The sequence below is a fragment of the Stegostoma tigrinum genome, chromosome 23 (genome assembly GCF_030684315.1).
Source record: "Stegostoma tigrinum isolate sSteTig4 chromosome 23, sSteTig4.hap1, whole genome shotgun sequence".
NCBI classification, from domain to species: domain Eukaryota; kingdom Metazoa; phylum Chordata; class Chondrichthyes; order Orectolobiformes; family Stegostomatidae; genus Stegostoma; species Stegostoma tigrinum.
In genome coordinates this window covers 9149126-9162443 of record NC_081376.1, presented here as the reverse complement: position 1 = coordinate 9162443, position 13318 = coordinate 9149126, and the positions used below count along the sequence as shown (strand labels likewise).

At 39.7% G+C, this 13318-nt stretch overlaps 1 protein-coding gene across 3 annotated transcripts in view; it reads right to left on the bottom strand.

The window, feature by feature from the left end:
- The window catches only part of meiob (meiosis specific with OB-fold), a 54899-nt gene that overhangs the window by 25687 nt on the left and 15894 nt on the right, over positions 1-13318 (bottom strand). For all 3 annotated transcript variants that reach the window (XM_059653901.1, XM_059653903.1, XM_059653902.1), the window contains exons 6-9: positions 5381-5576; positions 3157-3257; positions 1520-1572; positions 1321-1416 (exon numbers count right to left, since the gene is read on the bottom strand). In XM_059653901.1, the coding sequence (XP_059509884.1) occupies positions 1321-1416; positions 1520-1572; positions 3157-3257; positions 5381-5576 (446 nt within the window). The remainder of the gene's footprint in view (positions 1-1320; positions 1417-1519; positions 1573-3156; positions 3258-5380; positions 5577-13318) is intronic.

Below are 13318 nucleotides of genomic sequence, written 5' to 3'. Positions count from 1 at the left end.
GGTCAGAATTGGAGCAGAGGGAGCGGAGGGCTGCACGTTCTTTTTATGAGGTTAGGTTAAGAGCAGTGAGATTCCATTTAGATCTTGGCCATGCATTGTCTGATCTAACAGTGCTTAATGCTCGCAAGAGGCTTCAGTGTTCTTTTTAAAAGAACTGCATTTCACAAGAAGTTAAATTCATTCCATACAATTTAAGTTGAGCTATCAAGGAAAAACCTGAAAGATTACCACAATATACTAGTCTACTAAGACATTCCATTGCTGTAACAAACCAAACTTCTCACAGGTATTCAGTAAAATAGTACTATTTGGGTAGGTGACCAAAAATTTTGTCGAAGGAGGTTCAAGGAGCACCTCAATGGTCAAAAGAGCGAGAGAGATGAGAGATTTAAGCAAAGAATTCCAGAGCTTAAAGCTTTGGTAGCTGAAGGCACGGCTGCCAATTGCTGGCTGATGCTCAACATATCAGGGAGAGTTGTAGGGCTGGAGGAGATTATAAAAATTGGAAGGAATGGGATTTTAAAAACAAGGATTTACTTCACCTTGACTCCAATGCTGGACAGCGAACACAGGCTGATTGAATCAATACAAATTAGGACATATTAGTCACTGTCATCTTAAGAGGTCTCGCCAAAGATATTGGCTGATCTGCAGTATGTTACTCATTTTATATATTTTTAAAAACTTTTTAAACTTATGTTACTAAGTTTGTTATGTCTAACCCGAGATAAACATATTACGTCAAATTGAAGTGGTTCTATAATATAAATGATCCACAATTTACTCTGGTTATAGCAAAACCCATTAGGACAGAGATTTTGAAATAAAAAAATATTGGCTTCAAGATTGGGCCCTTATGTTCTTGAGTGTTTTCCAGTAAATATAATGTTTTTATTTATAGAATTTTGTTTATTAAGGTTGGTCATGAAATAAACACATTGTTTCTGTAACTATAAAATAATTTTGGAAACGTGAAAGTTTGCCTTAACCAGATGGTCTAGAAAGATATCTTTTAAAAAAGGAAAAACTTAATAGTCCTTGAACATTTTAAGGCAGAGCTGGATATATTCTTGTTAAGCATGTGATTCAAAGGTTATCATGGGTTAGCAGGAACATATGAGGCTCACAATCAGATCAGACATGATCTTATTGAATGGAGGAGTTTGAGGTGGGCCAAATGGCTTACTCCTGCTCCTGATTTGTACGTTCACATGTACAAAGATTTCCATGCTATGTTCTTAATATTATTACTTGAAGAGTATTCTTAATGTTTAAAAATCGATCTGACGTCACATTTAATGAAATGCCAAAATGACTTACCGGGATTTGTTGTAATTATGGTTTTAGAAATCACAGTGGCAGCCATGGTGTTGCGAAAACTATCATAATTTACTCGTACATCAGCTATGAACAGTACTGTAACAGTTACAAAAATAATCAATAAAAGTAGTAAGTTTTGTTGAAAAATTTATTTCAGAATAAAAGAAATAAACTTAACATTAACTGACAAATACAGTACCTGTTTCCCTGGGTATCCATGTCTGTGCAAGCTGTATAGACTCATTATCCCAGCTATGGAAATCATACAAATTTAGTCAGCTAATAAAAGGGTTACTTTCATTCAAAAATAAAAAAAAATCAATTAATTTCTCATTGTTGACACAGAATTTAATCGCTATTACAGAGGAGCTGGTCTAACGATAGCCACTGTCATAAAAACATATCTAGTTCACTAGCGAGATAGTAGGAACTGCCAATGCTGGAGAATCTGAGATAACACGGCATGAAGCTGAATGAACACAGCAGGTCAAGCAGCATCAGAGGAGCAGGAAAGTTTGACGTTTCAGGTCGAGGCCCTTCTTCAGAAAAATTTTTGGCCTGCTGTGTTCATCCAGCTTCACACCGTGTTATCTCCAGTTCACTAAAATCCTTCTTTTCTAAGGAAGGAAATCTACTGTCCTTACCTGGTCTAATTTATTAGAGATTTTCAAAGCACTCTCAATTAGAATGGATAGAGGGGAATTAGTATGTATCTGTTGTATTTGGGCTTCCACAAAGCACCAACATGGTATCTCAAAAAAGGTTAAGTCATAAAATAAGACCATGGTGTTGGAAGCAATTTATTGGCACCCTATCTTCTGCAATATAAACCAACATTTTCGTAGTTACTGTAAGTTCTATGGAAGGGTCTGACGATCCTAAAGGCTAACTCTGATTTCGCTCTACAAATGCTACCACACACAACTAATCTTATCTATTTTTCCAGCACTTGGCCCATAACCGTGAATGCCTTGGTATTGCAAATGTACAACTAATTTTAAGTGCTGTGAGGAATTCTGCCCCTACCACCCTTACGAGTTCCAATTTCTGACCATGTTCTATGTGAAAATGTTTTCCTGTTTTTAAATATTTGGAAATGTATTTTGAAAGTTTGGATGCTTTTCATCACAAAGACACAACTAACAATTTTACTGTTTTTAAATCCCAAATATAATGACTACAAAAATTAAATAAATCAATAAAAGTAACAAAGGCTATAGACGGGAGATAAAAGAGGAAATGCTGGAAATCATGTGTATTGACTAGCACCAAGGTCATACTAAAGCACAAGCCCTGATTATTTGGCACTGTAACATGATGTATAATTTTGCTAACAGTGGCATTAAGGAATGAATTCAGAGCCTAAATGTAACGCACAGAGAGCTACTAGAAGGTTGATCTCTGAAATCAGAGGAAATAGTTTTATATTAGCTCGACAAACTCAAGCTTCTCAGCCCTAAAAAATGTCAGAGAGAATTTAGATCAGGACAGAAGATAGCTAATGTGTTACATCAATTGAGCTCCAAGTGGTACTTTCCACTATCGTGGAACAGCAGCATTTAGGGGACAGGTTCAGGGTTATGAAATTTGGAACCGAGCTCAGAAAGAATTAATTTACATGGAGATTGATGAACATTTGGAAGTGGATTCACAAACAGTAATCCAGGATATCAAGATGGAGATCAAACATTACCACAATTATAGTAATAGGCTGGAATTCTAAAAGAATGATCAAAAATACGTTGGACAGCCCATCCAAACCTATCAAAGGGTTTACAATAAGCAACTTCGAAAATTATTTCACGGCATTTATTGAGAGTTCAAAAATATACTAACCAGCTCATAAGGAATGAAGGCACAGTTTCATCAAACAGTTTTACTTCGCATCGCTGTCCTTTTCTTCTGTCTGCAGTAGTGAAATACTTCTGCTCCCCTACCTTAAGATAAAGTATTTTTTTCTCATTTTTACACGATTTCAACAGTGAAATAATTACATTTTTAACATAAACATCAAAGGATTAAAGTCTCAGTGGTGTTCTTTTGAAGCTTTAATGTTATTGAAATTAAAGACCTAAATCTTAAATTGATTTCTACTTTAACTGTTTCCCTAGGCTTCACTTAAAACAAAAATATCCAAAGATAACTACAAAATACCTATGCAGCAATTTTTGAAGTACCAAGTCAACTCAAGCCTAGCTATGTAGAAGTATCAGAGTTTTGAATGATCTCAAATTCACAAAAGGTAGAACAGGTTGGCTGTACAGAACACTATAGAAATAGTCAAATCTAGAGGTAGGAGAAGTATTTTGGGTGTTTCAGCAGCAGACAAGCTGAGACATGGGCAGATTGGACATTTGAAATATAATCTGAAATGGGCAATATTGGTGATGGTGCAGATATATAGGAGCGTCAATTTATTCAAACATTACATCAAGATTACAGCAGACAAGTTTGATGCAAGGCAGCTAAACAAAGAGTGGGATGGAGGGAACAATAACAAGGGAATGGAGCTTCTGATAAGGATGGAAGACAGTAGCAGCTTCCTACTCAATATTTAGTTGAGGGGAAATTCTCCTAATCCACTATTGTTTATTGGGCAGGCAGTGTGACCTCGAGGGACAGTGGTCAAGAGAAGTGGACAAAGGGGAAAGCTGTGTTTTATCAATGTGCATATGGAAACTGTTGCTGAGGTTTTTGTTTAATGTCAGCAAGGTAGAACCAAGGAAATGAGAAATAGGAGGGGGCCAAGGATGAACCTTGGGAGACACCATATGTAATGGTATGAGAGTAAAAGGAGGAAACACGTCACATAATTTTCTGGCTAGGATTAGATAGATAACAACAGAATCAGGCAAAAATAGTCCTGCACTGTTGGGTGACAGCGGCTTCTGGTTGAATGTATGCTAGTTGAAAGTAAACATAAAATTTTACAGCTTTTCTAATCAAACACATTACTTTAAACTATTAATTTGACTTTTATGGTTTAAGCACAATGGTACATAATCACATAATCACTACCAGTTTCAGTAAACACATCAAATATATGTGCTTTGATGGTAAATCCCTATGAAAAGTTAAGGAAGAGATTGGAGAATATTTAGAAGTGATAATTTCTGGCTAAAATTTAATCAACCACTGGTTTGAGCCATAGTTTGTTAAGGTTATTGAACAGGACACTGGTGGTGAAGGAGGGCCTTGCAGGGGAGGGGGAAAGTGAGCAAGATCAGTTGGCTGGGGTTTCAGGCAAAGTCCAAAACTTAATCCTGTGGCACACAATTGAGAAATGGGAAAGTGGTGGTTAGAAATGGGGTGGAAAAGAACACTCATTCCTCCAGGTGGCACATTAAGGGAAGCATCTTGAGATGAGCCTTGAGTGATTCATTTAATGGCCATTGCTTAGGGCAAGTTTAGGCCTGGTAATCCTATAAACTCAAAGTAACTTCAATTCCTATCATGTTCAGGGCAAACTAATTTCTGGTTTGAGTTCTAAAGCAGGCTGCTAATCAAAGACATTTGCTGTTCACCAACACCCAAAACCGATATGGCCAGTGGATGTGTTTCTGATGCTGTTCCATCAGTGAAAAGATGGCTCCATAAATTAGGTCTATTTGTCTGGCATGTTAAAATTGAACAAATGTCCCTAGGTAACATCAATAACTTGGAGACTTTCTGCAGGCTCCTCACTTAACTGTGCATATACAGTTATATTGCATTTAGATTCATTAACGCCTCCATTTCCCAGGGAATACCATCAGAAATTACCAATTAAAACACAAACAGGAAAATGTAATACATGGAACAATGAAAATAATCGTTTTTCATATTACTAATCAAAAAAAACTCATTAAAGAATGCTAATCACATTCTGCTTTAACAATATGCAAAAGAATTTCAATGTTAACGTTTAGCATTAATTGTTGTTTTTGTTTAACTGATCTAATTTAGACACTTAAAAATATTTTTTCTTCTACCAAACTCATATATAGGATATGTGTGGTAGTCAACATGCATTGTTTCAGAGAAGAAAATATTCATTCTACTTTAGTTACTGAAAGCTCACCGATCTGACTGATGCCAGTATATTGATAATGTTTCCATTCAGGCTTTGACCATTATGAACAATATCTCCAAGTGAATAATAATCCTGAGGATCTTTCACAGGCAAATGCAACAGGGAGAGAAGCCTGGATTCAAGCTCCAGATCGTGGCACAATCTCACTGTTGAAAAGTTCTCACTGACTAGAAGTTTGTAGCTACTAAATATGAAACAACAAACAATATTAATATCAAAGGTTTCAACTGCAAGTTGAATCAGAAATGAAAGGAATAATTATGTGCTGCATTGTCTAAACTATTCTGTCAAACACTTCTTGGAAAATAGACCCAATTTGTTCTGAAAAACATACATCATCAGTCTGTTCAGACTGTTAGCAATCTTTTCAATCCCGTTGTTGACACAAAACTAAGTTTTAGAATAAAAGAAACTTGGATTGAGTTGTCACTAAACTAATGTCACACCAATATGCAATTCTGTAAATTCAAAGCATATAAAATAGTTGAACTGTTTAATCTCATGACATTGCTCATAGATTAAAAACAAGAGCCTAATCTCTGCTCATGGATGGCATATCTCTTCTGCATTGTTGTCACATTTTTAATATCCCAATTTTTTCTTGTATTTTACTCCCATTTTCTGTAGGTCCAGAAGTGTCTCAGACATGAGGAAAAGGTGAGAATGACAGCCCTCAAAACAAGGCAATGTTTGATCCAGGGTAATATGAAAGAGCATGAGCAAAATTGAAGTCAATGGTGATGAGGGGGAATTCATTCCCACTAGTCAAAGTCATAACTAGCAAAACGAAAGAAAGCAGTAGTTGTTGCAGACCAATAAACTGTCCCTGAATATCACTGCAGGAGTTTCTCAAGGCACTGCCCTAGGTGCAACTATCTTCAATTTCTTCATCAATCAAACTCTTCTCTCAAAGTGAGAATGCCACTGCATTAGTAATCTAGAGGCCAAGGCTCATTATCTGGGGACAAAAATTGAAATCCAACTATGTCAGCTAGTGGTAACAAAGTGTGGAGCTGGATGAACACAGCAGGCCAAGCAGCATCTTAGGAATAGTGTTCCTAACATGCTGCTTGGCCTGCTGTGTTCATCCAGCTCCACACTTTGTTATCTCGGATTCTCTAGCATCTGCAGTTCCCATTATCTCATGTCAGCTAGTGGAACTAAATTAAAATACAATAACTTTAGGAAGGGTGTAAGGGTGTAGATCAACTTTAAAAATCAGAATGGTTATAGGGATTAAGGAATTCAGCTATGAGCATACCTTTGGTCAGAGAACCACTGGCCAGGGTGATGAAGTACAGGTACGTGCACCTCTCCAGCAGATTTTGAGGGTGCTGAACTTGGGGCTGTCTACAGCAGTTGCCAACTTGATCATGGACGGAGTCAGAATTTGTACAACACACTGCATTGCTGCAGCTTTGGCCAATGAAAGTCATCGCATTCACCATCTTTGCTCTGCCCATTCCTGTTTCTGCATATAGATTCTTACAAAATCCCCGAATGCAGACACTGCAGGCCTGGCCAGGTGCCTGGTCAAGAGGTCGTCTGGATACTAATGGCCTGGTGCAGTTTTTCCCTTGGCCATCTGCAGAGCTGACACAGTGAAGAGCTGACCAGATTTTGGTTTCAAAACTTTGTAAGGCTAACGTTCCCACCAAGGTGTCAGTATCTGAGCTGGTGGGGCTGCAGGAGGCAGCTTGTCAATGCTTTAGGGAAGAGTTGAGTGAGGTGACATTAGCCGAGTATCATAATTGTTAGGGCTGGTGCACATGATCAAATAGTGGCAAGATGTCCTGAGCAAGTGAGGATGCAATGCAGAGGCCATGCAACATAAAGTGAGAATGACAGTCCTTGACATCAAGGCTGCATTCAATGTATGTGGCATCATGGAGCCCAAGCAAAATTGGAATGAATGGGCATCAGGGGGAAAATGTCCGTTGGTTGGAATCATACCTGACATATAGGAAGATGGTCATGGTTGTTGGAGGTCCATCATCTAACCTCCAGCACACCTCTGCAGGAGTTCCTCAGTTTTGTGTACTAGGCCCGACTACCTTCAGCTGCTTCATCAATGACCTTCCCTCCATAATAAGGTCAGAACTGGGGATATTCGTCGACGATTGCACAATGTTCACCACCATTTGTGAATCCTCAGATAGTGCAGCAGTCCATGATCAACTGCAACAAGGTCTGGACAATATCTAGGGTTGGGCTGACAGATGGCAAGTAACATTCGTGCCACACAAGTGCAAGGCAATGACTCACCAATTAGAGACAATCTAACTTCCATCCCTTGGCATTCAATGGTGTTACCATCACTGAATTCCCTGCTATCAACATCCTGGGGGTTGTCATTAACCAAAAACTCAATTGGACTCACCACATAAACACGGTGTCTACAAGAGCAGGTCAAAGCTGGGGTACTCAAGTGAGTAACTCACCTCCTGACTCCCTCCAAGCCTGTCCACCATCTACAAGACACAATTCAGGAGTTTGATAGAACACTCCCCACATGCGTGGATGAAAGAAGCTCTAACAATATTCAAGAAGATTGACACCATCCAGGACAAAGCAGCCTGCTAGATTGGAAATAGGTCTTCAAGCATCCACTCCCTCCACGATTGATGCTCAATAGCAGCATTGTATACCATCTACAAGATACACTGCAGTTTTTCACCAAAGATCTACAGACAGCATCTTGCCAACCTACAACCACTTCCATCCAGAAAGACAAGGGCAGGAGACACATGGGAACACCACCATGTGCAAGCACCCGTCCAAGCCACTCACCATCCTGACTTGGAAATATATCGCTGTTCCTTCACTGTCACTGGGTCAAAATCCTGGAATTCCCCTCCTAAAGGCACTGTGGGTCAACCCACAGCAGGTGGACTGCTGTGGTTCAAGAAGGCAGCTCACCACCACCTTATCATGGGCTACTAGGGACAGGTAATATTGGCAATGCTCACATCGCTCAAATGAGGGAAGAAAAAGAAGTTCAGTGGTGTGGGAGGTTGGAGGCAGCAGGAATGAGGGAGGAAGATGTTTTAGGCAAGTGTACCAACAGCAGAGTGAGAGTCTTGGCAGGTGGTGGGTATTGTAGCAGAGGTAGAGCAGGTGTAAGGCAACAGAGAAGTATGACACTTACTCTACTGAATGGAAAGGGTCACTGATCTTCTTGTGGCGCTGCTGGCCATTCCTCTTCATCATCCCAGTGGTATAGTCCAGGTGGTGTTTTCAGAGCACATTGCAAGCGGTGGTGCAGCCTCTTTTCTCAGTCCTCTTGAAAAGGACCCCTCTCCTTTGCACCACATCCTCAATCTGGACTTCATGGTCCCTGTTGGAAGAATCATGACATTATGATCCTCTTCTTTGGCATGCTCAGACTTCATCCTTGACCGTGCCAGGCTGTTCTACAATGCCAATGCTCGTCTGGGTGCACAGTGGCCTTTTAAAAATGGCATAAGCACCAGGAATGCTGACAAAACCTGCCCCTAGTGTCATATTAGCGTAGAATCCGGAGTGCAGGAGTTTCTTCCTTTATTCACATTGTTATCCATGTCTCTGCTTCATCATTAAACTGTTGGGACTCAAAGCATGCTCAGCTTGATGGCGTAATTGTCACCATTCTGAACAATGATAGCAAATTCCTCCCAACCATTAAATGTCAAGGCTACCAACTTTGGTGGGTCTTTATTGCATTTTCTTTGTCTTCACCTGGAATGTTTGGCCACTTGAAGAAAACATGACCTGGTTAGGGATAATACTCTTGACCATTCAGATACAGTGCTCAAAGATATGTGGGTAGAAAATTGGCCTGTTCAGTCACATGTGAACACATTAGAAACTCACAACCCTGAGTAGATGTCATTCTTGCGACTGCTGATGATCAACGAAAAGTAACATCCAAGCTTGGGCTACTAAAGTGTTAGCGAGTTTTGAGAAGATTTGTAGCTCAGGTTGAGTTTCTGGATGTGAGTTTGCTCGCTGAGCTGGAAGGTTAGTTGTCAGACGTTTCGTCATTACTCTAGGTAACATCATCAGTGAGCCTCCGATGAAGCGTTCAGACGTTTCATCACCATTCTAGGTAACATCATCAGTGAGCCTCTGATGAAGCCTGAGAAGATTTGTAGCTCAGGTTGAGTTTCTGGATGCGAGTTTGCTCGCTGAGCTGGAAGGTCAGTTTTCAGACGTTTCGTCATTACTCTAGGTAACATCATCAGTGAGCCTCCGATGAAGCATTCAGATGTTTCGTCACCATTCTAGGTAACATCATCAGTGAGCCTCCGATGAAGCTTCATCGGAGGCTCACTGATGATGTTACCTAGAATGGTGACGAAACGTCTGAAAACTAACCTTCCAGCTCAGCGAACGAACTCACATCCAGTTACTTAAGTGTTACCATAAATTGGCATGGCCTCCTTCACTGTTGAATTACTTTTGGTTGTACATTGTCAGCAAACCAAATATTATGATGGAAGGAAGGTCAACGATAAAACAGGTGCAGATGGCTCAGTTAAGGACACCAACATGAGGAAGTGTTGCAGTGATGGTGGACCTCTGATGAGCAATGACCATCTTCTTGTTTATGATATATGAACCTATCTACTTCAGATCTCAATTTGCCATGTGTTCCTTGATACTATACCTAGGCAAATGCTGGCTTGGTGCTGAAGACGGTTACTTTCAACCTTCATAAAAAAAAAGCAGGGACGTGAGTAGGTCATTTCGCTCAAGTTTGCTCTATCATTCAATGAGATCATAGATGATATGCCACCTTTCTGCCTCTCTCTCAATATCTTTGGTTAACAGTAATTCATTAATTGTAAATTTAAAGTTAACAATTGTAAATTTGGGATACTACAAGTTATATCCTTCCCATCAGTGCACCATCACCCCTACTCTCTTGTCTCCTGCTACTCAGGCAAGATAACAGCCCATGGTGCTGGGGTGGTACATTAGCATAGATAGAGCATTAGCTATGTAATAGAACGTGGAAATAGGATAAAGGGAGCATCTTCAGGATGGGAACCTATGGGGAGGATGCAAAGATGCTTCAGTGATTTAGTTGAGTGGCAGATGAAGTAAGATGTGCCTAAATATGAGAATATCTACTTTGATAGCAAAAAAAGGTAAGTTATTATCTGAATGGCAATAGATTAGGAAAGGGGGAGTGCAATGAAACTCAGGTGTCCTTATACACCAGTTGCTGAAAGTAAGCATGTAGGTGTGCAGGTGGTGAAGAAGGCAATGGCATGCCGGTATTCAGTGCAACAAGATTTGAGTACAGGAATGGGGATGTCTTGCTGCAATTGTACAGGGTCTTGTTAAGATCATACCTGGAGTACTGTGTGGAGTTTTAGTTTAATTATTTGAAGAAGGATGTTCTAGCTGTGGAAGTTCACCAGACTAATTCCTGGAATGGCAGGTTGGATGTCTGAAGGCAGACTGTATCAGTGAGGACTATATTCATGGGATTTTAGAAGAATGAGGAAGGACCTCATAGAAACCTATGAAATTGTAACATGACTAGCCAGGTAAATGCAGGAAGTTAAGTTTCTGATGACTGGAACAGTCCAGACACAGGGCTCACAGTTTAAGGATACAGGGTAAACCCTTCAGGATTGAGATGAAGAGAAATTTCTTCACCCAGACAGTCTTGAGCCTGTGATACTCACTGCCATTAAAAATGGTTGAGGGTCAAACATGGGATATCTTCAAGGAGTACAATATACTTCTTAGGGCTAAAAGGGTCAAAGGGTATGGAGGAAGTGTAGGAACCAAGCACTGAACTCGACGATCACCAGTGATCATACTGAATGGAGGAGGGATGTTCAAATGGCTGAAAGACCTACCACATTCCTATTTTCTATGCTTTTAGTGGCGTAAGGCTGTGATTGTTTACAATGTGTAACGACAACTTTGATGATAAAAGTGCAATTACTATCACCAAGTTACAGATGATACAAAAATAGGTAGGAAGGCAAGCAGGGTGGACAATACTGTGAGTCTGTAGTTGGATACAGACATGCTAAATGAATGGGCAAAAACTAGGCAGACTGAATATAATGTGGTAAAATGTGAGCCCACACACTAAATTTAATCCCGTATCAGAATGTTTGTTTGTTATTATACAATTCTTTAGAATTTCATCACTTAAAACTATGCATTGACTGCATGTGTAAAAATAGTTCAGTACACTTTTTTTTACATACCCTATAGAACAATTTGCTTAGATTAATATTTTGTGATCTTCTGTGACAGTTTTATATAATGTTGAGGGTATGAGCAACTTTTTACACATCATTTGTTTATAAAAGTTTATCAGAAATTAACTGGCTCGAAGCATGAATAAATGGTCAGTGATAAGTGTTTGATATAATAGAAACTTGCATCAAGCGAAAATTGAGATGTTAAGCACGAGCAATAATTGGCTTTTGATATTTCTTTTAGCAATAGAAAGTATAGTAAGTTAAAGTAAAAACTATCCTCTTATCTTGGCAAAAAAAGTCACAAAAATAACTAAAATAAACCGTAATGAAGAGAATGGGTCCATGGATTATTGTCTTATGATTTGTTCCTTAAGCTGACATTGGTTTGTGAGGTCAGTATGTGAGCATCACTTTTACTGACAATAAAGCAGAAATTGAGCCCACACTACATAGCCTGCCCAAGACTAACTATGAACTCTCCATACATTACCCAGATAACTAGCAGCTTGATTATGGAATACCTGGACCAGAGTTCAGACACATCGCATATTATGCTATTGTGACTTAGAAAGGGTTAATTAGGCTTACTTTAAAATAAATAAAATGGGTCCTACTTTTTAGTTGTGTGTAGTGAAGTTTTCTGCCTCAACTATCCTCCCAAGCAGAGCATTCCAGACATCTAACGACCTCTGGGTGGAATTTTTTTTCTTCAAATCCCCTCTAAACCTCCTGCCTTTTACTTTAAAATTATGCCTCCTTGTTACTGACCTTTCAAATAAGGGAAACAGCTGCTTTCTATTCACCCTGTCCATGCTCCTCTTAATCTTGTACACTTCTATCAGGTTCCCCCTCAACCTTGTCTGTTCCAAAGAAAACAACCAGAGCTTATCCAGCTTCTCTTCATGAAATGCTGAAATGCTCCATCTCAGACAACCTCCTTATGAATCTCGTTTGAATTCCACCCATGCAATCATGTACTTCTTATAATGTTGTGACCAAAACTGCACACAGTTATCCAGCCATGGCCTAACTAAAGCTCTGTACAGGTCCAACATTACGCCATGGTCTTATAAATTTACTGTATATTATTTAAATACCCTAGTAACCTGTCCTGTTACCTTCAGGAATCTGGACAAACACTCCAAGACAGAAACCTCGAGTCCTGAAAAAGGGTAATACCCGAAATGTCAGCTGTTCTTTTCCTCCAGATGATGCCTGGCCTGCTGTGTTCTTCCAGCCTCCTGTTTGTCCACCTACATTTCCAGCATCTGCAGTTTTTTGTCTCTAACTAAGTTTTACCACTGCAAAGTCTCTTCAAAGGACGCCCCCTTTGAAGAAGTTCTCTACCTCCTTCAGACATGAATTCAATCAGTCCCTTTCTCACTGCCACACTGCTGTGACCCCTTTAGCCCTTCGACCACACGATGAAACAAACCTGCTACTACAGCGACGTGATCTTTCTTGGCTCCTGTCAGTCCTGAAGAAAGATTACACCTCAAATGTTAACTGCTCGTTTCCCCCAGATGCTGCGTGGCCTGCTGTGTTCTTCTAGCCTCCTGTTTGTCCACCTTGGATTCCAGTATCTGCAGATTTTTTTTGTCTCTAAGAAAAGCCTCTCTTCCTCTGAGCTTCCCTTGCCTTGCCATTCGTTGAGTACTTCACTGTCTTGCTGTTTCTTCTAAAGTGTATCACCTCACATTTATCAGGGTTAAAT